The 25411-nt window shown below is 47.1% G+C and overlaps 1 protein-coding gene across 8 annotated transcripts; it reads right to left on the reverse strand.

Moving 5' to 3' along the window:
- Nucleotides 1–23930, reverse strand: LOC308503536 (RNA-binding protein 4). Of its 8 annotated transcripts, none has more exons than XM_081062849.1 (4): nucleotides 7739–7924; nucleotides 6387–6808; nucleotides 2250–2943; nucleotides 1–421 (listed from the first exon to the last, which is right to left on the reverse strand). In XM_081062849.1, exons 2-3 carry the CDS (start codon nucleotides 6796–6798, stop codon nucleotides 2258–2260), a joined length of 1098 nt encoding a protein of 365 aa, XP_080918975.1. In that variant the 5' UTR covers nucleotides 6799–6808; nucleotides 7739–7924; the 3' UTR covers nucleotides 1–421; nucleotides 2250–2257. The 8 variants fall into 8 exon arrangements, 6 of the variants coding, with proteins under 6 accessions (XP_080918975.1, XP_080918976.1, XP_080918977.1 ...); XM_081062850.1 differs by having other exon boundaries at nucleotides 7601–7803; XR_013994197.1 differs by lacking the exon at nucleotides 2250–2943 and having other exon boundaries at nucleotides 6266–6808.
- Nucleotides 23931–25411: the final 1481 nt, after the last annotated feature.

The raw sequence follows: 25411 nt of genomic DNA on the forward strand, positions 1-25411 counted from the left end.
TAAGTTGAAAAACCATTTATTTCACAGGAAAGAAAAAAAAGTGATCCAACTCTATGTGTCCACCTGCCACAAGCCTTTGGGCCAAAGACTCAGAAGCAGTGATGCTTTCACCAGGGCCATTCTCAAATCCAACACCCACTGGAAGCAGGAGGTGGGGAGACAGCGTAGCCCCCACGTTTCTGCACATGAGGTCTGCTAGAACGGAACATGAAGGGAAGCTACAGAAGCATCGGAGAACAGTAAGAACAGGGAAGTGGGCAGGAGAGGAAAGGAAGAGGTGGTCTGACTTAAGGTAAATTAAGGTCCACGGTTCCTGAGGGACTGAACGCACAGAGCCGAGAACGTCCCGGAGACGGGTACCATGAAGAGTGTATTCTCATGCACAACCGCAGCTTGGAATTTCAGCCCACACACATCCCACCTGAAAGAGAGCACAACACAGGGGCTTTACAGCAAAGCTCAAAAGGGCTTTCCCACTTAAACGTCAAAAAATGTCTGGTAATTTAACACTCCTTTTAAATTTACTTACTTGTACGTCCCCAATATCACAATAATCTTAAAGTGAAAAGAGCTTGAAGGCCAGAGAGTAACTGGGAAGGTCAAGCAATCCCAGAATGGGGCTTTTCTTTCAATTAAATAGCAAATTTTCTTTCATGAGTAGGCAACATTGCATTTCTCTGCACATTAGCATTGCTCAGAGAAGGTAATTCCACATCACAAACTGTCATTGGAAGGCAAGGAAAAAGGAAAGGTTCCAATTAGCTCTCTGGGGTAAGAAGTGAAAAATATGTTTGACTCTGAGAGCTACTACCAAGGTCCAAGTTAAAAACCATTCAAGGTCTAGGCAAAAGTACCGTCAACTGAACAAGCTGTTAAGACCTGAGGGCATTCAACTCTTGCCTAAATAAAAAATCAAAGAGTGTATGTACTGGAGGTCAAGTTTAAGCTACACATCGAGTTTATTTTCTAGCCCTATGAGTGATTTCCCATCTAATAACCCTGGGCAAGTTACATACCTTTTGCCCTAACAGAAAAGATGATGGAGTAGCTAGCACCCACCCTGTTACTACAGGATTACAGATCAATGTCTGGGACACACTGGGGGATACTCAAAACTAAGGGCATTGAGAATCACCCTTTAATACAACAGCAACCTCAAATACCTAGAGCCCAAAGCTGGCAAGCATCAAAAGAGAATATAGTCAAGTAGAGCCAAATGGACCATGAGGTTTAAAGTGTGCAGTAGAGGAAAAAGCCAGGACTCAAGGTAGCGCTGGTGGTTCAAGAGGATTAAATGCCCATAACTAGTGGGAAGATGAAGGGAGTGATCTGCATAAGGCCAACCTCCCAAACCCGGATTAGAACATTACAATGAGAGCAAAACAGGTCTGCATGTTTATTTATATTATCATCACATATCCTAAAGAGGAGAGGATGTCAAATCTAACACTATAGGGACAGTTTAGAACACAGTAAACAGGCTCTTACAGGACAGATTCGAAGATAAAGCAATAGAGTGGGCCTTCTATTCAGGGAATGAATCTGAGCTGCGCAGAGAAGTTGGATTTGAGTCTATGCCTCAGATTCCTTGTTGAACTCAATTTTCTACATTAAAAGAAGACACCTTTTCTACTCCTCTCTGCCCCAACTTAACATCAAGTAAGTTTTTTCTATAAAGCTCATGGGGGGTGAACTGTTCAGCAATGTCAGAAACACACTGCTTCAAGATTAAGATGATGCCATCTGGGTAGTCTTCATCCTAACTGGAACCTGAGCAGTGATGACCAGTTAACTAGTTCTGGATTTTATCACTACAGGTCGCAGCAGACCTTTCACACAGCATGAAAAACAGGAAACTTGCAGACCTTAGTAATGTCACATACCTATAAATTTCAACAAAGGCTCTAAAAAACAGCACACCTGAGTTTGAATGTCATGGTCACAGGTTCAGTTCAATTACAGCCCTTAGGTGTGACCCAAGATTCATCACACCATTCTTTGCTTTTCCAGACAGAATCAGACAGACTCCCACAACTAGGAGCTCTGGAAAAATAGCCATGAGGGCTAAGGATCTTTACATGTTTCAAAAAGTTAAGTAGTTAGAACTTCTGCCTAGCCTCTGAACCATGCTAGTAACTTTACCCTAACCCTGCAAAAAGCAAGCAAGCAGGGTAGGGTAGCCCAACTGGAGCCTTTAGGCTGCAGGAGGGATGGCAAAACCAGAACAGGGGACACCCCACCACTCTCACCTCAAGCTTTAAAAGGCTGAATACCGCGCCCGATCCGCATACTGCTCCCGCTCATACCGGGCCATGTCGTACAGGGAATTCCGCGCGGCCGCCGAAGCTTGGGACAACTCACTGTCATGCCCGTAACCGTAGCCCTCTCCAACAGTGGGGACTGGGGCTGTAGCGCGACGCAGGGGGCTCCGATCCCGCCCGTAATATGAAGTGGAAGCTGCAGTAACAGCAGCAGCGGCTGCTGCAGCAGCAGCAGCTGTAGCAGCAGCAGCTCCTGAGGTCGGCAACAGGTGTCTATCGTAGGGATCGAGAGAGGTGGAGGTGAGGTGACTGGCCATGGCTGTATTCTGGACTTGTGGCAGCTGGGACAGGGTCTGCTCTGCGTAATTATACGCAGAAGCAGCTGCAGCCGCCACTGCCTCATAGGACCGGGAAGCACGGCAGCGCTTGTAGTAGGCATCGAGCGCTCCGTACGTGTTGTTGTAATACAACGAATCCCCATAGCTCATGGTGTAAGGTGTACGCACTGCTCCATATTGCTCATTATACTGCTCGGTAAAGTCTGCCACGCGGCCCGAACGATCTACCGGGCACTCTTTGGACCAGTGCCCCTCTTTCCCGCACCGATAGCAGCCGCTCTGGTCTCCCATCCCGGGCGCAGTCCTAAGCCGGCTGGTGGACAACTGCACGTGCATTCGTTTGCCTTGAAGAAACAGACGCAAGAAGGGTTGCTATCACTTAGTCATAGCCCCAGCCCCTACCCCAGTCACTGGTCATACATAGCAACAGTTTTTACCTAAGAAATTCTTAATGCAGGGCTCAACACCAGAAAGATTAAAAAAAAAAAAAAAAAAAGTCCAATACATAAATTCAGTATAATGACCTGATTTCAGACAAATATCAATTGGATGAAGAAATGTTTCCACTCTAAGACCTTCTAATGCTTAAGAAGGCAACAACTCTTGCTCAAAAACAAGCATCTCATCCTTTGCCAAGTAGCTGTGGACAAAAAGTACTCTGAACAATGTCCCAAAGTCAAAAGAAAGCACAATAAAGAGAACTCCACAGATTGACACCTCCAATCTTCACTATCAAGACTCTAATTTCATTAAGCAGGAGAATGCAAAGGCCAGTCCTCCAGACTCCCACCCCACCCTACCCTACCCCAAAATCGAAGAGAACAGAGCAAGACTCTAAAGTTACCACTAACAGAGGATCCAGATTTTGATTCATGGCTCAGTGTGACAGGCAATTTTCAAGATTTCTGGAAAAAAACACTTGGCGGGCGGGAATACAAGTTAAAGGACAGCCTACCCTTTAGCTGGGTCCTATAAATTGCTGGTTGTGCTCTTCATCCTAACAAGGATTCTTTACAACCTACAGCCTGATGGCTCCTAGTAGAATCAAAGGAAACAGGGCCGAAGGTCGCAAGATACCTGAAATTTTTAAAGATTACAAAAAACTTGGAAGAAAAGGGGAGTGAGAAAAGTGGAGAATACCTGTACTGATCCAGTTAGTGGATCAAACTGTTCATTTTAGCAGATTAAAGTACTTTTTCTCCTTAAACTAGAAATCTGAGGTCCTAAGAACATGCACTTAATAGTAATACTATTTTCTGCTGAAAATTCAAACCTAACAAAAAAATGAAACTTTCTGGAAAAATTTAAGTTTTAAACCTTGTCACAGAAGCAGTTTCCAGCTAACATGATCTACCAATTTAATGATAAGCAAAATTCTAGCAAAAACTTGCCAAATGCAATTGGCTGTGACACACCCAAACACACACAAATGTCAAAGTGAATGGACAGAATCAGGGGGGTCAACAGGTCACCTATTTATCTAATGTTACAGAAAGTAATAAATACAAAATTTCTCTTGCAAAATTAAAGTTAGGTTCTGGTAGGCTAGAAAAGGGGTGGAAAGACCAAAACACCAAAAAAGTTCTGGTATAAACATTACATCTGGTTAAGTGTAGCTTGCCCATTAAGAGTTAAGATATGCAATTAAATATTTCAGTGCTTTAAAGTGTTAACCTATGTTCCTCTGGCATTTGCATTCAGGGGCACATCAGCACCTAACAAAATCAGAAAATAAGTGTAATCAAGGAACCAACCAAACACATTCAAGACATAAAGATCATTAATAAATACTCTGATCTAAGCCAGAAAAGGAAAGTAAATCTATAAAATATCTAAAATAGATGTTTAAAAAATAATAATAAGTACACTTGACCCTTGAACAACTAGGGTTTGAACTGCACAAGCCTACTTATGCAAAATTCAAACTTGTGTTGTTCAAGGGTCAACTATATTTTCGACTTGAAAATGGGAATCCGCTTGTGCAGAGGGCCGGCTTAAGTTATACTCAGATTTTCGACTGGGGCGGGGTGGGACAGTGCCCTTAACCCCGGCGTTGTTCAAGGATCAACTGTATACCCAATACGGAGAAAATGAAAAGACCATTGTAATAAATACTGCTCCTTTAGACATACTCTACCAGGCAGTATTAAGGAGAATGGGGCAATAGTAAGGAAAATGGGGCAAAAATAAGTATAGGCAGCATCAGAGAGCCTAGAGTGCTCCAAGGATCATTTGTCCCGAATCAGTCCACACTGCTCCTCCCTTACACACGTAAGCAAGCACACAGCACCACCTCTTCTGTGTTTAAGAACAGAAGTGTCCAAAAATTAGGTATCAGACCACAAACCCTCTTCAAGAGCAACTTTTGCTCCCAATTAAGTTGTTGACACAAAATAATTCTCAACTTACCAATTAAAAAAGGAAAAACCAGACCCAAGAGACATGTGATACTTCTTAGCAATCCACAGCAATACCCATGACAGGACACCCGTTACTTAGGGGAATGATGATCAGACCTCCCGCTCTAAGAAAAGTCCAATTTAAGGGAAATAAACAGCAAAGACAGCAGCAATGCCTCTTAACAATAAGGAAAGCAGCAGCCAGTACCTTGATTTGGACTAAAAAGATTGGAATGTAGGTTAAAAATGCAGCAAGGACTTGGAAGTAGTTACAATCAAAAGGAAAAGGCTTTTTGGACACTGGGGACCCAAAGGCAGTGAAAGGAAAGTTAACTCATCGTTCCCACCCCCTTCCCGACTGCCACTCTTACCACAGGAACCTAGAGCTTAAATCAAGAAAATACCTTCCAAATAAAGGGACAATCCACAATATCACACACGCTGCCTTCCAGGCACTAAAACAATTCATCTAGTCAAGGCTTCAAGGTAACACCCATCTAAGTGCTCATGGAGGGATGTTAAGAGTCCATGCCCCAAACCAGTGAAAAGGCATTGCCAAAATCTCAATACCTCCTCCACAGAAACTCCTGAAATCAGTTTAATTCTAGAGTGGGCTCATCCTCAAAACTGAACCTCTTGGTATAAGCAACAAGAGCTGTAGCCCTTTAAAAACACCAGCTATCTAAAGAATATTTTTACTGAAAAGTTATGTTCGAGTTGGGATGAGGTGGGGCAGCTTAATGGGGATTCTACTGCTAAATGTGTTGCTTAAGCAACTTTTGCCAGGTTCTTCATATGTAAAATGCATAATGCTGATACAGGCATACCTTGCTTTATTGCGCTTCACAGATGTTGCGTTTGTGTGTTTTTTTTCAAATTGAAGGCAAGACCCTCCACCACCAAAAGGTTACGGCTCGCTTTAACTCGCTTTACTGCAATACTTGCTTTATTGCAATGGTCAGGAACCGAACCTGCAATATCTCCGAGGTATGCCAGCACTGTGCTGAGGCAATAAATTCAGAGTGAAACACTGCTATATACTTTACTACCCCACCCCGCCCAAAAGACAACATAACTGGGCAAATCTTCAGAGGAAAGGATTTCTGCACTAGTACGCATTAAAAAAATAATAATAAAAATTTTTAACAAGGCTTAGGGGCTCCACACTAAAACCAAGTGGTTTTTTTCTCCCAGAGCCTTGATTTGCCTAAGGTAAAGCCTCTAAATCCCATGTATTCTCCATTTTAGGTCCATCACCCACACTTACTTCTTCACCATCAGCCAGCCACCAGCTGTATCTCTACTCCAAACCCCTCTCCTTTACTTTTCCAACCTATTTTCTGCATATAGCCTTGTGTTCAGCCCTCTTCTCATAGAGGGTGGTTCACCTTGAAACTCTGTGTTGTCGAGGCCCCTGATGGCCTCTACCGCATCCTCTGCCCGCTCCATGTGTACGAAGGCATAATCTTTCACGATGTCACATTCGATGACTGGACCATACTCCTCAAACTTGGCCCGAAGCTCTTTGTTGGTACAGGTGGGGCTGATGTTGCCCACATGCAACTTGGTGGAGGTTTTGCTCTTATTCTTGCTGGCTTCCACGTTGATGTTCACCCCGTGCAGCTTGTAATGGTGCAGGTTGCGGATGGCGTCCTCGGCCGCAGTCTTGTCCTCTATGTGCACAAAGCCGTAGTTCTTAATGATATCACATTCCAGCACCTTCCCATACTGCTCAAAGAGTGAGCGGATCTCCTGCTCGGTGGCCTCCCGGGGCAGGTTTCCGATGAACAGCTTCACCATCTTGACAAACCTGGAGGAGAACAAAATTTTAAAAAGACCTTAGGCCCAGGTTAGTTCAAAAAAAAAAAAAAAAAAAAAGAATGCTGTCGTATCTTTTCACTCTAATATTTCCAAACAGTTTTCCCTCTCTCACAGGCCCACCTCCATACAATAATGAGAGAGAAGTAGACATAAAGAGGCCCGCTACAGTACTGGCTATAGAAACTATAAAAACCTGTGTAATACAGAGGTCCTTAGTAGACAAAGGATTTGGTAAGAGATGGATAGTTTCGAACGGGAATGGTAATGAAAATGAGCATAAATACCACACTGAGGGGACTGGGCTCGTCTATCCACTGTGAGGACAGTCAGAAAACAAAGGTCTGGCTGGACGGACTGCCTAAAATTATGAATTGGCTCTTCCTCTCGTAACCGAAGTAGCCACCATTTCCGGAAAAGCGGGCTACGATTTGGGGTTTTCCTTTGGAAGCAGCGAACGGGCAACGTGGGCCAGATAGCGAGGGATGAGGAGTACTGGAAGTGCCGGAGAGGGGAACGCCTCTCCGGGTGCCATCCCACGAGCTCGCGCAGAATGGAGAAAAGCGTGCAGAGAAAGGGGCTTCAGATTCAAGAGCCAGACACCAATGTCTCAGAGCCTGAGAAATTCTCGAAACGGGGTTCTAATTCCTAAGTCTAAGGGAAGGGCGGTTATCTCGGTGGGAACCTCCAAGCAAGAAACCGAGCCAAGCCGGGTAGGGAGCAGGGTGGGGGAAAGCAAGGTCTTCTCGGGGGAGTCGTGGGGGAAGGGACGCTTCAGGCTTACCGCGCCAATGCCGGGCACCGAAGTCGGCCCTCAGTGAGGGAGGCCGCAACCCCACTCGGATACCCCTGAAGCCCAAGGGAATGAGGTAAGATTTAACAGGGCAAAGAAACTGTAGAGGGGGGGGCCGGAGTCTCTCACCCGCACGGGAACCTGCAGGAACTCTTCCTCGCGGTGCGGACCTTCTGACAAAACGCTAAAATGGCGGCGGCCGCAGCAGTGACTCTGGGTAGAGAGGGGGTGAGGCTACCACCGTATTGGCCACTCAGTAGAGTAAAAGGCAGACGTTCCCGCGGATCCTCTTCCTGATTGGTTACCACGATTGCCAATTACCTGAGAGGCCGGGAAGAGGTGGAAACGTCAGTAATCCTGAGCTTTTATGCGAAAGCCAATGAGCGCCAATCTCGCGATGCCGAAGTCACTGATTGGGTAACAGGCAAGCATGAGGGAGGAACTATAAACGTGGGCTTCGCCGGCGGGGTTCGACCCGCCATTAGGCAGAGCGAGCTAGGGGCCAGGTGTGGCGATCTTGAGCTTCATGGCGCCAACTTTGTTAAGCTTACTCATTTCGCCACTTCCATGTACACACCCTGACAATATTCCGCGCTCTAGTTTGCCTTCTACTCCAAATTTCTCCCTCTAAACTCCCAAACCACCCCCTCGCAGCCAGGATGACTGCTTTAGGCAGACCCAAAGGCCGGTAAGAAAAATAGCGAAGGCTCCCTCCTGAAGAAATCAACCGCCTCCTTTGACCGAGAATCCATGCTGTAGCTTTGGGAGTCCCGAGCTCCCCCAAATTACTTTCATAGGTGGTGATGAAAGGAACTCAGAAAACGGTTAATGGAGGATACAATGAGGGTATAATGGCCCCGAAGTCGGCCCGGTTGGGGTTGCAGTACTCAGGAGGCACTGAGGAGACCACCCTCCCGGGGTCCAACTGAAGAGGCTTCTCCGTGTGACCATGGAGTCTGAGCAAGCACCCCCACCCTACCCTGAGAAAAAACTGGAGCAGAAAAGTGTTTTGTTTTATTTTATTAGGCGCCATCAGCCAGAGCTGTATAGGTTTTAACTCCTAGAATCGACCTTAGAGGGAAGAGCCTAATCACAACCAGCTATAAAACAAAGTACAATCAAAACAGCATTCTCCAGAGGGTCCGGCTCCCCCATCACATTTTCTTTCTCATCCTTTGGCTTCTTCACATAATCCCATATTCATTGAACAAGCAATGACCCTTCTTTGCAAGGCAACTTTTGAAGAGAGTTAAGTAGCAGAGAGGGACAGGTACAAGTGGAAGAACTTAAAATACGAACTTAAAACATGATAGTAGTAGTAAATTGTTTATGAGGAAAAGGATCATTAGGAGAGATGATACAAGTAGAACGTCCAAAGCAAACCCCCGCCCACCCAAAAAAAGAGGGATTGGGTCATAAAGAGATAGATGAAATAAGGGTTATGGAACTGGGTTTTAAAACCTGACAGGACTCTTGAAATCAAATGGTGGAAAACTGGTCAAGAACTTATTCTGGAGTGGAAAATGGTAAAGACCTAAAAATGTCAAAATATAACATTTACAGATGTGGTGGTCACTGATCTTTGTCCATTTTCATTGCAGACTCTGATGCTGACACTGAGACTGAGTAAAGACCATAGGATCAGTGATGAAGAAAACCAAATACATGTTAGCCAGCTGTTTGGGGGCCCTTTTGAAGGGGTCAGCATTAGGAGGTGGTCACAACTCAATCTGCACAGAGGAAGGCATCTGGTATAGAAATCCTCTCAGCTCCTTTCAGTTTGATTTTCCAAAATATTTTGTGTCCCAACATCCCTGGAGATAAATTTTGCTCCAAAATACCAAAGTATATGAGATCAACTCACTCTATGTATGAAACTAGGAATCTCGCTACGTCTGATAGGAGACAGGGAATATAAATCTTCTCAGGATCAAAACTCAAGCGTTTACAGACCACTGCCCACCCCCATCACCCAACCTAATTATTTGATTTACCTTCTGAAAGCCCTCTAGGTCCAGTGGTATGTGTTTCATTTTGCAAGCTCATCCAACCAGGTAAACCACATTAAACCATCCCCCTGCTTTTTAAGACCCATTGCAATTTGAAAATTTTCAAACTCACCCTAACCCAATCTGGTTCTTTCCAGAATCTCCCAATCTCTTTAGCACCCCCACCCCCGAACTGTTCTCCATCCAGCACACTGGCCTTTTGTCCTAAGTTCATTCAGACTCTAATGTTCTCCAGGTCCTTCACTGGCCACCCATCTAAAGACATCCATCCCCCTACTCCAACCCTACTTTGGCACACTACCCCATGACTCCATGTTATTTTTCCAAATACTTACCACCATTTGAAATCCTATTTGTTCATTCACTTTTCTGCCTTCCTCCCACCCCCTGGCCCCAGCAAATACTCGTTCTACAAGGACAGGGACCTTTTCTTACCCCCTACTAACACTGTATGTCCACAGTGTTAGAACTGCATCTGGCACATGGTAGGCCCTCAAATATTTGCGAAGTTAACAAATGGATGAATGAATGCATACATGAGGAGGGAAATGACTGGATTTTCAGTTAATATCAGCTTAAGAAGATGGACACTTAGTACTAAAAACAAGCACATTTACTCTTATCAGATAGTACTTTCCAGTCTCTCTCAAACAGAATAAGCAGGTGCCCAAAAGCCAGGGGGTAACCTATGCTACAGCATTTGATCACCAATACCAGCTTGACAAATGCTGCAAAATGAAGCTTTAGGTAGGAAGATTTATAGCTAGTGTCTCCATAATGATGTTCATCTATCCAACTGTGTTTTACCAAGTACTGAAGGAGCTTAATGTTTGTTCCTTAAAAACCATAATGGTTTTTAAATTAAAGACATCTGTTCCAAATCCTCTACCTTACCACCCCAACTACAGAGAATGGAATGTTTTAAAAGTACCTTGCCTAGAACACTGTAGATGCAATTTTGCTGATCAGGTCACCAAGCCCCTAAAAGGTAAAGTGACTTGTCTCAAGTCATCTAGATAGCTGACGTTCTGTCAGTCAAGCATATATACCAGGGGTGCCAAAACAACGTATACACATGACTTGAATTCATCTTTTGTTATTTCAATAGTTCTTTCCTTTCTTAACATGTGTATACATTGGTTTGGCACCCTCTGTACATATTTGGCTGCAGATCTTGAAGAGACTGAAAGTGTAGGTGCCTGACCACTGCACTGTACACCTGAAGCTGAGTAATATTGTATGTCAACTATAACATATATAGTCATGGGATATGGAGTACAGCATAGGGAATAGTCAGTGGAATTGTAATAGATATATACAATGTCAGAGGGGCAATAGACTGGAGGAGGGGGTTACCCTTTGTGAGGGGTGAAATGTTTATTACATTGTTTTGTACACCTGAAACGAATTAAAAAATAATTTTAAAAAAAGAAAGTGGGACCTGGACTCCTGAAAGGGAAGTGAGGGACAATTTCAAATTTAGGGGGGAAACATTGGCATCAGTAAAAACCACTCAAACGTGAATAAGCAATCTGTATTAATTTCATAGCCTTAAGGGTGAATATATGTAATTTTACACCTAATAAATAACTGTCTCCTGGTCCAGAAATGAGTTACTGGTCTAACCAGGGCTAAAATTAAAAACCAGTATTCTCCAGGGATTTTCAAAGGGAGCCAGTAGGCCAGTTAAGCAAGCTTCCTACCCCTCCAATCCCGTTCCCAGCTACAGGCTCTTAGCCTGCTTAATGTCTTTGCAGGCCCAGACTTTTCTTCTCCATACCCAGGAGAATCTGATCCCAAGACACTGTACAGTGTTGCCTGAGACTGGAGAGGGCCCAAACTAGTGTGGTCCAGTGGCCTATGTCACTCCTAGGTAGCATTCGTCACAAAAATCCACTGTCTTTCACTATTACTCACATGTGCTGCACTCACACCTACATCCCAAACCTTCTACTCAGCCGTGTGCTCCACTAGACAGGCCATCCCAATCTCCTGAGAATGTTCCAACTCATTTCTCTGAGACGGCTAGCATTTAATGAGCAGTGACTACATACACTTGTCACTTGTTCTCATTTGATCCTTCCAACAGTATTATTGTAATGATTACAGTAAGCAAAGTCTTGGATGGTTCAAAAAGGCTGGTTCAATTCCTTGATCCATTACTTTCTAACCATTTGATTTTAATTAAAGTTACTTAACCTACAGCCTCAACTTACCCATTTATAAAATAGGTTTAGGAATACCTAAGACGTTTAGGTTGCAATGAAGAGTACATGAAATATATGAAAAGCACTTTTAACAGTGCTTAGCATGTATTGAGTAAATGTTAGCTACCATTTCCATTTTATAAACGAAAAAACTGAGGTAGAGTCCTGACACATCCAAGATCACACTACTAAGTGACAGAACCAGGATTCAAACTCAAGAAGCCTGATTTTATTACAGCCAATACCCTTAGTCATTTTCTCTGTACCAAGTCAGTTTTCAAATCCAACTCCAGAAAGTTTTTCTTGAATTACTGGGACTGCACCATCCTCACCTTCCCTAGCTATCACTTTCCTAGCATTGCTATTAACTGTTAACTAGCTCACTGAGGTAGGTCCTGCCTCCCCAGACTGTCAATTCCTCAAGGTCAGCCCAAGTGCTCTGTACTTGCTGCACTACAGGCACAGTATTTCAAAGGACTCAGAGCTAGACTTACAATCATTTAAGAACTTTTCCCCCCTGGGAAACTCTAGATTCTATCCTTTATGACCTTTTAAAAGGTACCTATAAGAATATAGGTGAATATAAATTTTCCACCTGCCATCCATCTTATCTTTTCTACTACCTGAACTCCGATTACATACTAGTCCATAAATCTAGGAAATTTTCATTATAACTTCAGCCATCCCATGTGAATAGTCAGCTTACTTGGCTTGATAGAACAAAATAACCAGAGAACCAACAATTTGTGCAGACTGTGGCAGAGCTTAACTGACAGGCGTGACTAAAAGGTCGCCTACCCAGAGGGTGAGCCCTCAGTGATAGTCCCATTACTTCCAGTACAAGGAATGGGGCCCGAGGCCTATCCCAGACAGAATTTGAAACAAGGTCCAAACCTCAGAAAACACTTCTATGTGGTCTTGTTCCAGAAATTAACCATCTAAAACTTCTCCAATGAAAAAATGCCAAGTTGTAGAGGTGATAGATGCAAAAGAGCAAAGATGTGAAGGCTACTGGGAGCCCATATTCCCCACTCCTTTTCCCAAAATATACATGAAATGTCTGTCCTCCCATTCACTCAACCCAACCATCTCCAAGTTATAGGACCCTGGAAATCAGAAATCCACAAAACGCAGTATGAAGAGTGGGCTATAGAATTAACACAGGCAGCATAATTTAAGGGGGGGGGGGGATTTTAAAACAATCTACAAGAAAGGAAAATGAGAAATGATTTAGCTTTGTAGCTCTTTCTGGCTTAAACAATGAGAAGCCCGTGACAGCAAGGGCATCAGGACCAAAAGATGTCAAGCAGTTATAAAGTGATCATCTAGGCCAGGTCACTGAAGAACTTGGTCTGCAATACAGAGCACCAACAGTGACCCCAGAAGCACATTAAGCTGATTTTTCACAGGAACCATAGGGCTGGGGCAGTGGCAGAACCCTCAATGGAGAGAAAGACGACAGAAAGCCACATTGACAAAGAAATATTACAAATACGCAAGCCACAGTCACAGCCTTACAATCAATGAACTCTCCATCTTCCACGGTGATAACCTGAGCTAAGCTTGTTAGCTTGGCCCTCAGACCACCCCACCCTCACTGCAGAAAAGTGACAAGAAAGTTATCAAACTCCCCTCCCAGGCCTACAAAAAAAATGAAGAGAAACGAAGCACCTAAAGGCAAAGCAGTGAACAGAAAGAGAAGAAAAAGCTATGGCCCAAGTACCCCAACTTTACCCCACTTAGCATCCACAAGTAAGAGCTCATGGTTATAAAGGCCATTCGTACGCTTTTGCCCACTGGGCAGAAGAGAACTTCTGGGTCAAACTACTCTGTTAAGGGCAAGTTCGCAAGAAGCCAGTGAAGGAGGCCAAAGAGTACCCATCTGAACTCCAGCTGACACACACCTCCCCAAAATCACCTTGCCCCAAGCAGGCTCCCAGATCAAATCTCTAAAGCCACCTTCCCCAAAGGAACATCACCAGGTTGTCCTGTTATCACCCCATCCCCCCCAGTCTTCTTCCATTCACCCATCATTGATCCCAAGCCTCCCATCTTGTCCCTGGCGGGAACTGCCATATTTTTTTGCCTAGGTCCTCTCGAGCTCCAGTCCCGGAATAAAAGGACAGAAAGGCTCTGCAATTCCTCTCTATCCCAGCATCTCTACTTGCCTATGCTTGCACCTCAACACCTTCCCCGAGTCTATCATGACAGCCTCAAATACAAACCCAGCGAGAAAACTTCTGTAAACCGTAACATATGGAGACAGGGAAAGTGAGTCTCAGGGTACTAGCATAAGGTAGGCAGGACGCAGGAAGGACGCTCCACGATGATGTTCAACAGGCGAAACACCACGGCTGTGGCCAGACTCTCCCACACCCACTTCCAAGTGTCCCTGCCCAGCCTTTCTCCAACCACAGGGCAGTACCAGACACCGACAGCACCCCCACCCCACTAATGGCTCCTTTCCAGGTCCCAGCTCCAGCACTCAACTCAAGCCCACTGCCTGAAGGATCCAGAAGCCTCGTCAGCACCAAAGCAGCCCATTCCCCACTTCTCAGTTGAGAAGCCAATCCCCAGAACCACCCAGCTGGAGCACAGGTTGTTTCTCAATGGGAAACAAGTCAGGGAAAATGGTCAAGCATATGCAGGGGAAAATGGACAATACACTTCATGCATTGTTGGTGTAATTCAAGCTGAGGGCTGAATAAGCCCAAGCAACTTGGTCTGGACTCTCCAGGCTAAAGATGGCACACCAGCAGGACGACGACGAGCTAAGTCCTTCTGAGTAGCGGGGAACTCATTCGAATTCCCACATTTAAACCCCCTTCCTCAGCTGCCCTGGGTTCTCTGGCTGCCTTCCCTTTTGCTGTCACATCTTCCTGGATGTCAAACTGGCTCCTCTGAAACAGTGCAATCAAGACAATGACAACCAGGTTTCCAAACTGCAAATTGCCCCAAGTTTTATTTGTAGTCCATACAAAAGGGAAAAAAAATTAAGGTTTTCTAATACCACCTACTTGGGGAGACGGGGAAGTTGGGACTGTGCCACTCAGCATCAGCTAGAACATCAGGGGACAGGAGGGATTTGGACGTACACCAACTGACTGTCCCAACAGGAACTCAGTCTCAACACAGTCTCAGAGGAACAGTCAGGGCCCCCTGGACTGCTGGCACCGCTTGGCGCACAGGAAATGGTTAAGCTAACCCTTTCCAGGCCTCCCTCATATCTAAAAAGAAAAAGGCGCCGCCGACCTCAGCTGTAGGTTGCTTCCCCATCCAGACGACCTTAAATATCGCGCACAAAAATAAAAGGGAGCCAGGAAAAAATAAAAACATAAAACAAATTCCCATCCTGGGAGATGGGAGGCAGGGGAGAGGGGAGACCGCAGATCTAGAGCCAGTAGCAAGATTTGCTGCTGAGGCGAAGGAACGAAGTAGGTTACTGCCAAACACTCAAAAGGATCGTCTCCTGGGGAAGGCCTACATGGTAGAGGGGATGAAAAACCGCCAACGGGAGAGATATGGGCCGGTGGTTAGATCCTGGGTCTGCACACTACCCCACTCCTCCTCTCCTTCCCTCCCCGTGATGCCCCCATCCCAGGACGGCCCTACATGCGGCGCTGGTAGCCAGAGTGCATCTGAGCTGCCCGCAGGTAATCATTATAGGAGCCCGAATAGCGTGCGTAATCAGAATGGGCATCGGGCAGGCGACGGTAATCCAGCGAGGACTTTGTCGGCGAGCGGCGGAACGAAAGCTGCGACTCTGATAAACGGCGGTAATCAGAGAGCTCGGCTAAACGCCGGTCGGAACCATACCTAGTCGAGAGAAGAAGACAGTTGGTGAATGAGACAATTGAGGGGAGGGCTCCAGGTGGGCATGGGGGAGATGCCAATGGGGATAGGGAGGGTGTGATCAAACTGGTGTCCAACAAACAAGGTTTTGTCAGAAGGGTCATCACCCTATCCAGGGCAAGAAACCAAGCCCACCACTGAAGCCCTCCCTTCTGAACTGACCAAGGTGGACTTTAGTCTACATTCCCAAACCACAAACAATCCCCATCCCTGGGCCCTGCGCAGAAAAACCGTGGTTGGTTATCAACAGAACGGCGGACAAAAGCCAGGTCCCCAACTTCCCCCAGAGTGGACGCACCTCACACACCTTGCCATCAGCCAGTGAGTGCCAAAGGGACTACTCTTTGAAACCCACCCCCACCAAAGCCAGGACAACCACGTAACAGGCTTAAGGACCCTAGAGACAGTGGGAGCAGCTATGGGCCACAATCTAGTAGGCAGTAGCTCCAATGGCACTTGGGCTAGCAAGACAGGTGACACTTTTCCTAGCCTGAACAGCTGGTACCACCCAGGCTGAGCACTATGCTCCACCTGAACTCTGGTGACCAGGAAAGTTCACAGACATCACCCCCTCAATGTCTGGACACCCCACGGGAGTAGAAAAGACCAAGGGAGGGGCCGATGGCTCCAGTTTCCCTCCCGTGCCAACCTCAGCCCCTTGCCCTAAGCCCCAGCTGGGGGCAGAGGCGGGGGGGCATACAGTACCTTTTCGACATGGCGACAGCCTTTTTGTAGGGATCGTCGTAGCTGGCCCGGGGTGGGGAGAGGCGGGTACGCTCATAGGGCGGCGGGGTGCTGTTGGCGTTGGCAACGGCCCCCTGGGACATGGACAGGTAGGCTGCAGACGGCTGACCTGCCCCATCGTAGGCACTGCCCGGCTGGCCACGGTAGGAGGCAGCAGCCTGGGGATGCTGCTGGGCAGCATAGGAAGCAGCCAATGAGGCTGACGACTGAGTGCGGTAAGGAGCTGCCAGGGTGGCAGAAGGCTGGCCCCCATAGGCAGCTGCAGCACCGTAGGAGCCAGTGGCTGCAGCAGCAGACTGAGCCCCATAGGAGCCTGACAGGCCCATTGATGCTTGAGCCCCGTAACTATTCAGCTGGGTCTGAACAACCGGCTGGGCCCCATAGGATCCAGCCATTGGGGTAGTGGCTTGTGCAGCGTAGGCAGCTGGCTGGCTGGCATAGGCAGCAGCTGCAGCTGGCTGTGCCACATAGGCAGCAGGCTGGGAAGAGTAGGAAGCGGCCTGTTGTGCAGCATATGGGGCAGACTGGGCATTATAAGAGGCTGAGGGCTGGGCATTGTAAGATGCTGCCTGGGCCCCATAAGCCAGTGAAGAGGCTGCAGACTGGGCCCCATAGGAGGCTGCCTGGGCCCCATAGGAGCCTAGGGAAGAAGCCGCTCCCTGGGTGTTATAGGAGGCAGCCGCACGCACCCCATAGGAAGAAGCAGCCTGCGCGCCGTAAGAGGATGGCTGGTTGCCATAGGAGGCCAGGGAGGAGCCCTGAGCCCCATAGGAGTTGAGCGAGGACGCCGCAGCTGGCTGCCCTCCATAGGAGAGGGCCGAGGCTGAGGGCTGGGCTCCACCATACGGGCCAAGTGACGAAGCTGCAGCAGACTGGGAGCTAGGGCTGGCCAGCTGGCCCCTGTACGGGGCCCCAAGGGAGACAGAGGGCTGAGCGCGGTAAGAGGCTGCCTGGGCTGCCATGGGCTGAGTCCGATAGCCGACACCCAAAGAGGCAGAAGGCTGGGCCCTGTAGGCAGCTCCCAGTGACACTGAGGGCTGGGCCCGGTAGGTGGCTGGCTGGGCCGTCAGAGGAGCCACGTAAGAGGCTCGGGGAGGTGAACGGCGCAGGGGGCTGCGGTCGCGACCAAAGAAGGGTGGTGTGGGCTGACGGGCTTGCCCATCAAAGCCACCAGTGCTGTTGCCAAAAGCCTGCTGGTAGTCGAAGGTGGCAGAGAAGCCACCAGTTCCAGGGAATGCCGTATCCCCAGCCCCTGGTTTCTTGGTCTTGTCCCCAGACTGGATAGCCAGGCCAGGCCCCTTCTTCTGACCCTTGGTTGAGAGTTCCACGTTGATGCGCTTGCCCTTCACTTCTTTGCCGTTGAGCTGCGCGATGGCGGCTTTGGCATCTGCTTCCTTCTCCATGTGAACAAACGCGTAGTCTGATAAAGCAGCAGACAGAGGGTTAGCAATTAGGGGGGCAGGGCATGCTACCTGATGGGTCCCAAATTGGACACACCAACAGCACCCAGCTGTTGCCAGCTACCTCCAGGCCTCCAAACCCTCCTCTCCAGGAGTATGTCATAAAATGTGGCTCCCACATAACAAAGCTTCTGACTGTCCCAAGCAGCAACCTGTGCCTGTGGCCTTCTCCCCATTCTTCCTTTTCCCCCTGCCACCTCACCCAACTTCCTGGTGAAAGAAAGGGCAAAGATGAACTGCAACACAAGATAAAAATCTTCACAGCTCCTGTAAGCATAAACCAGCAGGCGAAACGCAGAGAGGGTGCCTGCATCACTTTATTCAGTACTCTCTAACCCAAAATCACCAAACACTACTGCTCACCTTTGAGGCTTAACTCTCAAACACTGGAAATGACCACTTACACCTTGGCATGACCCATGTCTCAACCTAGGGTCCAATTAAGGCAAGAGAGCTAAACTGCAACGCACAGTTCACGAAATTCCTCCATGTTGTTCTCCCCTTTTCCCACAGTACTTCCCAGTTTTCAAAGCACTTTCACACAAGACCTCACTGGGCCTCACAACAATCCTTTGAGGTAGGCAAAGCATAGGATCATTCTATTCTCCCCATTTTACAGGTGAGCAAACATGCTCACAGAATTTATATGCCTTGCCCCAAATCAAAATGAGTTGCGAGTGAGGAACAGAATCCCAGCTCTCCATGCTCCTTCACTATACCAGTTTATCCTGGGAAGTTAATGTATAAGGCAGGACTGTGCAAAATGACTAGAAAGGAGAGACGCTGGACCCCATGTAAGCCATCGAGGTGTGGGAATGGAAACTGAATCTCCTGGCTGAGTTCAGGCCAAAGCTCCCACCCCCAGGCTACATTACAGCCTCCACTGGTTCCTCTTCAAGACACAGAGGTATACCTTACCCCTTGGGCTCCTGTTCAGAGTGGACCATTTACAGGAAAGATTTGGTTTCTCAGCTTCAAGGGAAGAAGCTGCAATTGCTGCAGCTAGCAGGTTCTGCTAAGCTGGTTACCCCTGAGTCCTCATTCAGGATCTGAATGAGCTGAGGTGGGATAGGCTCTAAGACAAAACACAAAGACCTCCACACCTACCACATAGAGAAAATTTTAGTAGGGCGAGGAGTGGGAAGAAATTCTGGTTCACAACCAAACTCACAAACCACAATGGTGCAAGCAGGGTATGAAGAACAGTAAGACCCTGCTGTGGGAAGTCAGTCCATGCGCTTAACCCCACCGGGACCTATGGCTACTTTAAGATGTACTCCAAGTGCCAGGACCCCAACTTTCTCACATGGGTTTAGGAAATAAAGAACTACCTGGGTGAAATAATTATGGTTCCATTCTTGAAGATAAAAAATCTTTTTAAATGACCTCTAAATAAATGTCCCAATTTCTACAAACTTTCATACTGGGATGCCCTCTCTCACTGTTCCTACAGAGCAAGTCATTTTTGCAGATGTTAACACAATGCCACCAAGAGACTCCCAAAAAACTGAGAATAAAAATTTAATCAACAGGTAGAAGAAGTCAGAAGTATGGTACAGCACAAGGAATCCTGGGCTAAAAAATAAAAGGCCTCAGTTACAGATCCAGCTATCACTGACTTGCTATGAGCTCATATGAAACTTACAATTTATTTCTCCATCTGACAAATCTGTCCTACCTACTTCAAGAGTTAGGAGATTCAAATGAGAAGATAAAACTACCTTGTAAAGTCGAAATAGCTATATAATGATAAAGGATTATGATGATTATTCAAGCCAAGGTATAACCATAGGCTTATTTCCCACAGAATATTATCTTTCATCTCTAATAAAACACAAGAGATACAACACCATCTGTACATGCAAATTTGGAACCTGACAGAGATGATAAAAAAAAAAAAACGAACTATCACAACTCTCAGTCCTCACACCCAGGGCAAGAACCTGATTCCCTATCTAGCAACTGGGAAAAGCAAAAGTGTTTCTTTCAGCCTAGCCATAGGGCACTAGAATCGTCCTCTCATCTCTCTCCTCCATTTTGGGTAAAGTGAGCTAAAAATAGATGCTGGTGACAGGAGATATCTTTAAAAGCTGAGGCTGAGCTGACCCTCCAGGGCATGGCAAAACCAACTGGAGATGCAATGGCAAGCAGAAAGCAGGAGCTTACAGGCAGATTAAAGGGAATGGGGAAAAACTCCAGGCACTGTGAAAAAATATTAAAGAATCATACCACATTCCTGACTAACCTGAAACTAGAATGAGCTAGAACACCCAACAAAAAAAAATTTTCAATGGGTTTACAAGAACAATAGGACATCCCAACATCTACTCCCTACTTAGTTGGGTTTTATTAAAAAAGTTGTGAAATTTGAAAATTGAGATTTCACATGCAATTCAACTGATCACCCAGATGAGCTATATAACTGGGGAAAAAATTTTTTTTAAAGAGAAGGAAGATTTGGGGGCGGCGGTTAGCTCAGTTGGTTAGAGCACGGTGCTCTTAATAACACGGTTGCTGGTTCGATCCCCACATGGGTCACAGTGAGCTGCGCCCTCCAAAACTAGATTGAAACAACTACTTGACCTGGACCAGCTGATGAGTTCTGGAAAAACACTCTTAACATAAATAAAAAGTTAAAAAAGAGAGAGAGAAGGAAGATTTATTAAAGTAAGAGGTTAGGCTGAGCAGAGTCTGCTGGAAATTACTGCAAAGTACTTGCCATAACTGATTTTTTAAAGCCACCAGATACAATTATAACCAGTTTATACCAGAAATTTCCTAAGCCTAATATTGGAGGGAAGTATCAATAGGTTTCCTGCTGACTCAATCACATGAGGGCTAACTAATCCTATCACAGTGAGCAGCCAAAGGCAGGCCTAGTCCTATTAAAGATTCTTAGAAACCCAACTACTCCTAGAACAAGAAAGAAAAAAACAGATCTAGAAAATTCCAGAGACCCACCTGCCTGGAGAGCTAGTTTAAGGAATAATGACTTCTGAAGGAAATCCACTGCACTTAAAGGGACTAGCAATCTTTTACAGAGATCTAATGATCTATGTGGCATTACAATTCCCCCAGTACAAACTTGAGAATCCAGAAAAATGAGTTTTGCTATCCTACAGAGTAAAAACCTCTAACTTGAATCTACAAAGCTGTGCACAGCAGGAAGAATGGCCATCCACAAAAAAGGAGAGGTAAATCAGAGTTTCCTCTTCTACCTTTCAGACCTCCCCTGGTCTAAATGGTTCCTACCTGTCAGCAACTCTCATACTTCTACTTCATTTTTGAACACCCAATAGAATGTAGCTGTGGAGAGTGGTTACAATCCACTGTTGCTACGGAGATTTTTACTCTACAAAGCAAATCATATCTACTATGCTCCTAAGGTAACCAGGCAACTATGTTTTTTTCCCTGTGAAATAAACAGAACTGGATGTCCTGAGCCATGCCAAGCTTCTGTGCTTTTCGAAGGCCTCACAGCCAACATAAGACTCCATCAAATGCCCATTCCCAGCCCAAGAAATGAGTAAGCTATTTATAGAGCCAGACCTAGTCTCCTCTGCTAAATTCCCAATTATAAAACTTCACCTTCCTTCATCCCAAAGAGATAGAAAGGAATCAGTGAAGGATATGATGCTCAAATGTTTCCCACAGTGCCTTAATCAAAATGTATCAGGAGCTCTGTTACATATCAGCATAACTACAAATAAAAGTTGACCACCACTCCCTGAGAAAGTCACCGCATTTCTGCTAATCACATTTACAAAGAGACAAAAGGCACAAAACTTTCGCTCTCTCACAAGGAGTCAGTCAAGAAGAGTTCTAAAAACTACATGCAGTTATACACTTCACCCTGCCCCCCCCACTGACACTGTCAGTCCCAAACAAATTCAGGCAAATTTTCGGCTTTCTCTACCACCTGAAAGCAAGCTTCTTGGCCAATGAGTTGCATGGAGACTGTCCCTGCTAGTTTCTAGACTCCACCCTGCCTAAGAACCACAAAAGAAACACAGTAGGTCAATTAAGCATAGAACTCTCATAATGAGCCATACATCCCCATCCATTTCCTGGCCAGGTGCCGCAGTGTGACGCCCTTCCCACTCTTTTACTGTAAACAAAAGCAAAACACATGCACCATACAGCCTGCCTCAGAGCACCCAGCAGGAAAGCCTGATTCCGGATAGCCGTGGACTTGCATAACCTGAGTTGAGGAAAATAGAATGTAGTATTAATGCAGAACAAGGAACTGACCCTAGTAGCGGAGACTACAACCCTTTACACTTCCCCCAGTTACAGAAAGGACAAAGTATGGCCCAAAAGATGTGCCTTTCCAGGACAGCAAATGAAGTATCTTGGTGGAAATGAATAAACACCTGCACCCACATTTATTTCCTATCCTCAAAACTTCTCACAGGGTATGAGCACGTATGAATTCAACACCAGGAGTAGGGAGGGCATCAGATACTCCCAGGTTGCATCCTTGAAGAAGGAAGGGCAAAGTTAACTCTGATCTGCTCCTAAGTGGAACAGACTAGCCACCTACCCAGGGCTGTCCCACCAAATCCTGCCAATATAAAATAAAAAGAGTTTGGGGGTGAAAACCCAAATTATGAAAAAAACCAACTGGGTCCCAAAATGAAGTCGGGCCTAAATTATGGTGAAACAATTTTCTTCAAGGCAAACTAAGGACGTACCCTGAGGATTAAACTACTCAAGCAAAGACGACTAGTAAGTGTACGTTTTAGTCAATGTTTAAAGAAGACCTCTCTCGCACGCTCCCCCACGTTCCCCTCAGCCTGAGTATGCCCCGTTGGAAAACACGCCCCAAGCTTATAAAAAGAATGACACCTCCCTGGGGCATGGGCTTGGGCAATCTAGGGAGAAAGGGCCTTCATAAAACAAGCCGCCTTCCGCATGCGAGATCAGGGTTTCCAGTTTGTAGATGTAAAATCGAGCCCAAAGGAACAAAAAACCCAAGTTTGAGGGAGTTACAAAGCACAGAGTTACCACGTCTAACCCACCAAACAATTCTGAAAGGCCAGCGTAGTTCGGAAGGGGCCCGTCCTATACCCACGAGTACACCCACGCCACACAATACTAAAAAGGTCCCAGCCCAAGAAACGACCAAGGGCCCCGTTACCTTCCGCTCGGGAGCATTCACCGGGAGGGAACACGAGGGTGGTCTTGGGGCGTCAGCCCCCACCTTTTCCCTCTTCCCTCGCTCTGACCGACGTCTGCAGAGGAAGTGGGGAATGGAGAGATCTTCCCCGCTCCATGATCCGGCTTGTGCCCGTCACTTCCCAATTTCCGCTCGGTGCCAGGCCCAGGAGAACAGTGGAAGGCGCGCCCCCGGTACACTCGCAAGTCTCTCAGGCGCGTCCCCGGCCCCGTAGCTCAGCCAACAGCGGTCACCTCACCCACCCAGAGCCTCTTCCTCCCATTTTATGAACGGTGCCTGGACCGCAAGGGGAGGAGGGTGGCTCAACCCATCGCGCCCCCAACACCGCCGGCCTCGCTCCCGCGGACTTCCCCACCACCCCCAACCGCGCAGTGACTGACCCCCCGGGAAAGGGGCGTGGCTAACAAGCAGAGTGACCCGCGCGCGCCCGCGCCTCCGCGTTACCTTTCACCACGTCACACTCGATGACGCGCCCGCGGCGCTCGAAGAGGCTGCGCAATTCCTGGCTCGTGCATGCAGCCGACACATTGCCCACGAAAATCTTCCAAGTGTTAAGAGGCCGTGGGCGCGACATCTCCACCACGAGCGCGCGCCCCGGCCGCAGCTCGTGGCCATGCAGGGCCTCAATGGCGCGCAGAGCGCCCGCGTTCTCGCGCATGTGCACGAAGGCAAACTGTTTCATGACGGCGCAGCTCATGACTGTGCCGTAGGGCGCGAAGAGGGCTGCCAGCTCCTCCGGCGTCGTATCCGCCCCATCGACATTTCCCACGAATATCTTCATTTTGTCGCCGCAGCCGCCTTCCTGGAGAGCCGGGACCTCTCCACCAGCGACAGGCGAAACGTCCAGCCAGCCGGCAGTCCTCCCTAGGAATGGCTGGCGACCGAGAACCCCGCCGCGCAGGCGCACTGATCTAGCCAATCAGGACTTGCATCCGCCGCGTCCTGCAGCCAATCAGAGAGGCTGAGAGAAAATGCACGCAGGCGCAACCAATCCCAGAGGGCCTGGGACCCGCTCGTTAGCTGAGGGGTGGGAGAGGGAAGACGACGCGCGACCAACCGCCACTGCGAGGGGGAGGGGAGAGGTGGGTACGCGGGCGGGGTGTGCCGGCTGCTCGAGCGGCCTAGTCAGTGAGGCTGCCTCTGGCCGGGGTGGGGCCGGGATCGGCGGGCTCCAAGGAAAAACTTTGTTCAGTCAGAGGCCAGAGCTTGTCCGATTCTGGCAGCCTAGGCCAAACCCGCGCCTGGAGGAGGCAGAGAGAACGTACACGGGAAGGCTGGGCCTGGCGGGAGAGACCAGGACAAACGCCTTCTATCGACAAACGGCTCCCGGGACTACAGCCTCTGGGACTGCAGGGAGATCTGAGGGGAAGTGATAGGTGTCTGCCCCGGGAGAAAGCCTCGTGCCATTAGTTCATCCTTTGGAAACACATTCTTTAAGGCTCTTGACGTCCTGCAGACGCTGAAGATGTGAAAAATCAGAGCACGTCTCTGCCTTTAGGGAATTTACAAACAAAGATTAATGAGACGTGTCTCTCTTGTGTATGTTTGAAATTTTCCGCAATAAAAAGTTTAATAAAGTAGAAAATTAGGTCAAAAGAACGGTCCTTGAGGCAGCAAAAGTTGAGGCAGCAAAAGGTGAGCCTTTAAAAAATATATAAAAAAGGAAAACTTTCAAAACGTGTGTAAATAAAAAGATTTTGCCTGGCAGAAAGTGCTCAAAAACAAGTATCAAAAAGCAAATACGTGTGACAAACTCAGGAAAATGTTTGCCTGCGTGTCCATTCTACAAATTTTATTGAGCCCCTACCACCATGTGGGCAGCACCAAGAATATAGCAGTGAACAAAAAGTACCAAAAATCCCCACCTTCTTGGAGCTTATATTATGGTGGAGAGAGACAGATTAACAAATAAAACATACAGCCTGTTGGATAGTGATAAAGACTTGAAGTCACCAGGAAACAAGCAAGCTATCCTCTAGGGGAATCATTCCAGCCAAAAACTACAAGTCAAAAACTCCTGGGGCCGGAACATGTCTGCCTGTGCGAGGAATAGCAAAGAACCACTATGGTTCTGGAAGCTGAAACAGTGTCAATAATAGAGCATGAGGAACGAGGGTGGAGGTGAAGGTGTCACACCTTGTCGGCCATTGAAATGACTTTGGCTTTCACTCTTAGACTGGAAGTCTATGGAGGGCATAGGGCGGAGGGGTTCATCTGATAGGACTTACCTTTCATAATTTTATAAGTATCATGCTGGCTGCTATTGAAATGGGCAAAAAAGAGAAAAAAACAGTTGTTTGCTCGGAAAAATTACCGCTACTGCACAGATACACGGAGAGGTGATGGCAGCA

The sequence above is a fragment of the Rhinolophus hipposideros genome (assembly GCF_964194185.1).
Source record: "Rhinolophus hipposideros genome assembly, chromosome: 10".
In the NCBI taxonomy this organism is placed as follows: domain Eukaryota; kingdom Metazoa; phylum Chordata; class Mammalia; order Chiroptera; family Rhinolophidae; genus Rhinolophus; species Rhinolophus hipposideros.

Excerpts from the sequence above, each read along its gene's own strand:
- LOC308503536 (XM_081062847.1), bottom strand. The coding sequence starts at position 23,841 with ATGAAGATATTCGTGGGAAATGTCGATGGGGCGGATACGACGCCGGAG. Across the intron at positions 17,842-23,504 it reads CGAGTGTGACGTGGTGAAAG|ACTACGCGTTTGTTCACATG; the intron begins GTAACGCGGAGG and ends CTGCTTTATCAG. Across the intron at positions 15,642-16,382 it reads GCTGTCGCCATGTCGAAAAG|GTATGGTTCCGACCGGCGTT; the intron begins GTACTGTATGCC and ends TCTCTCGACTAG.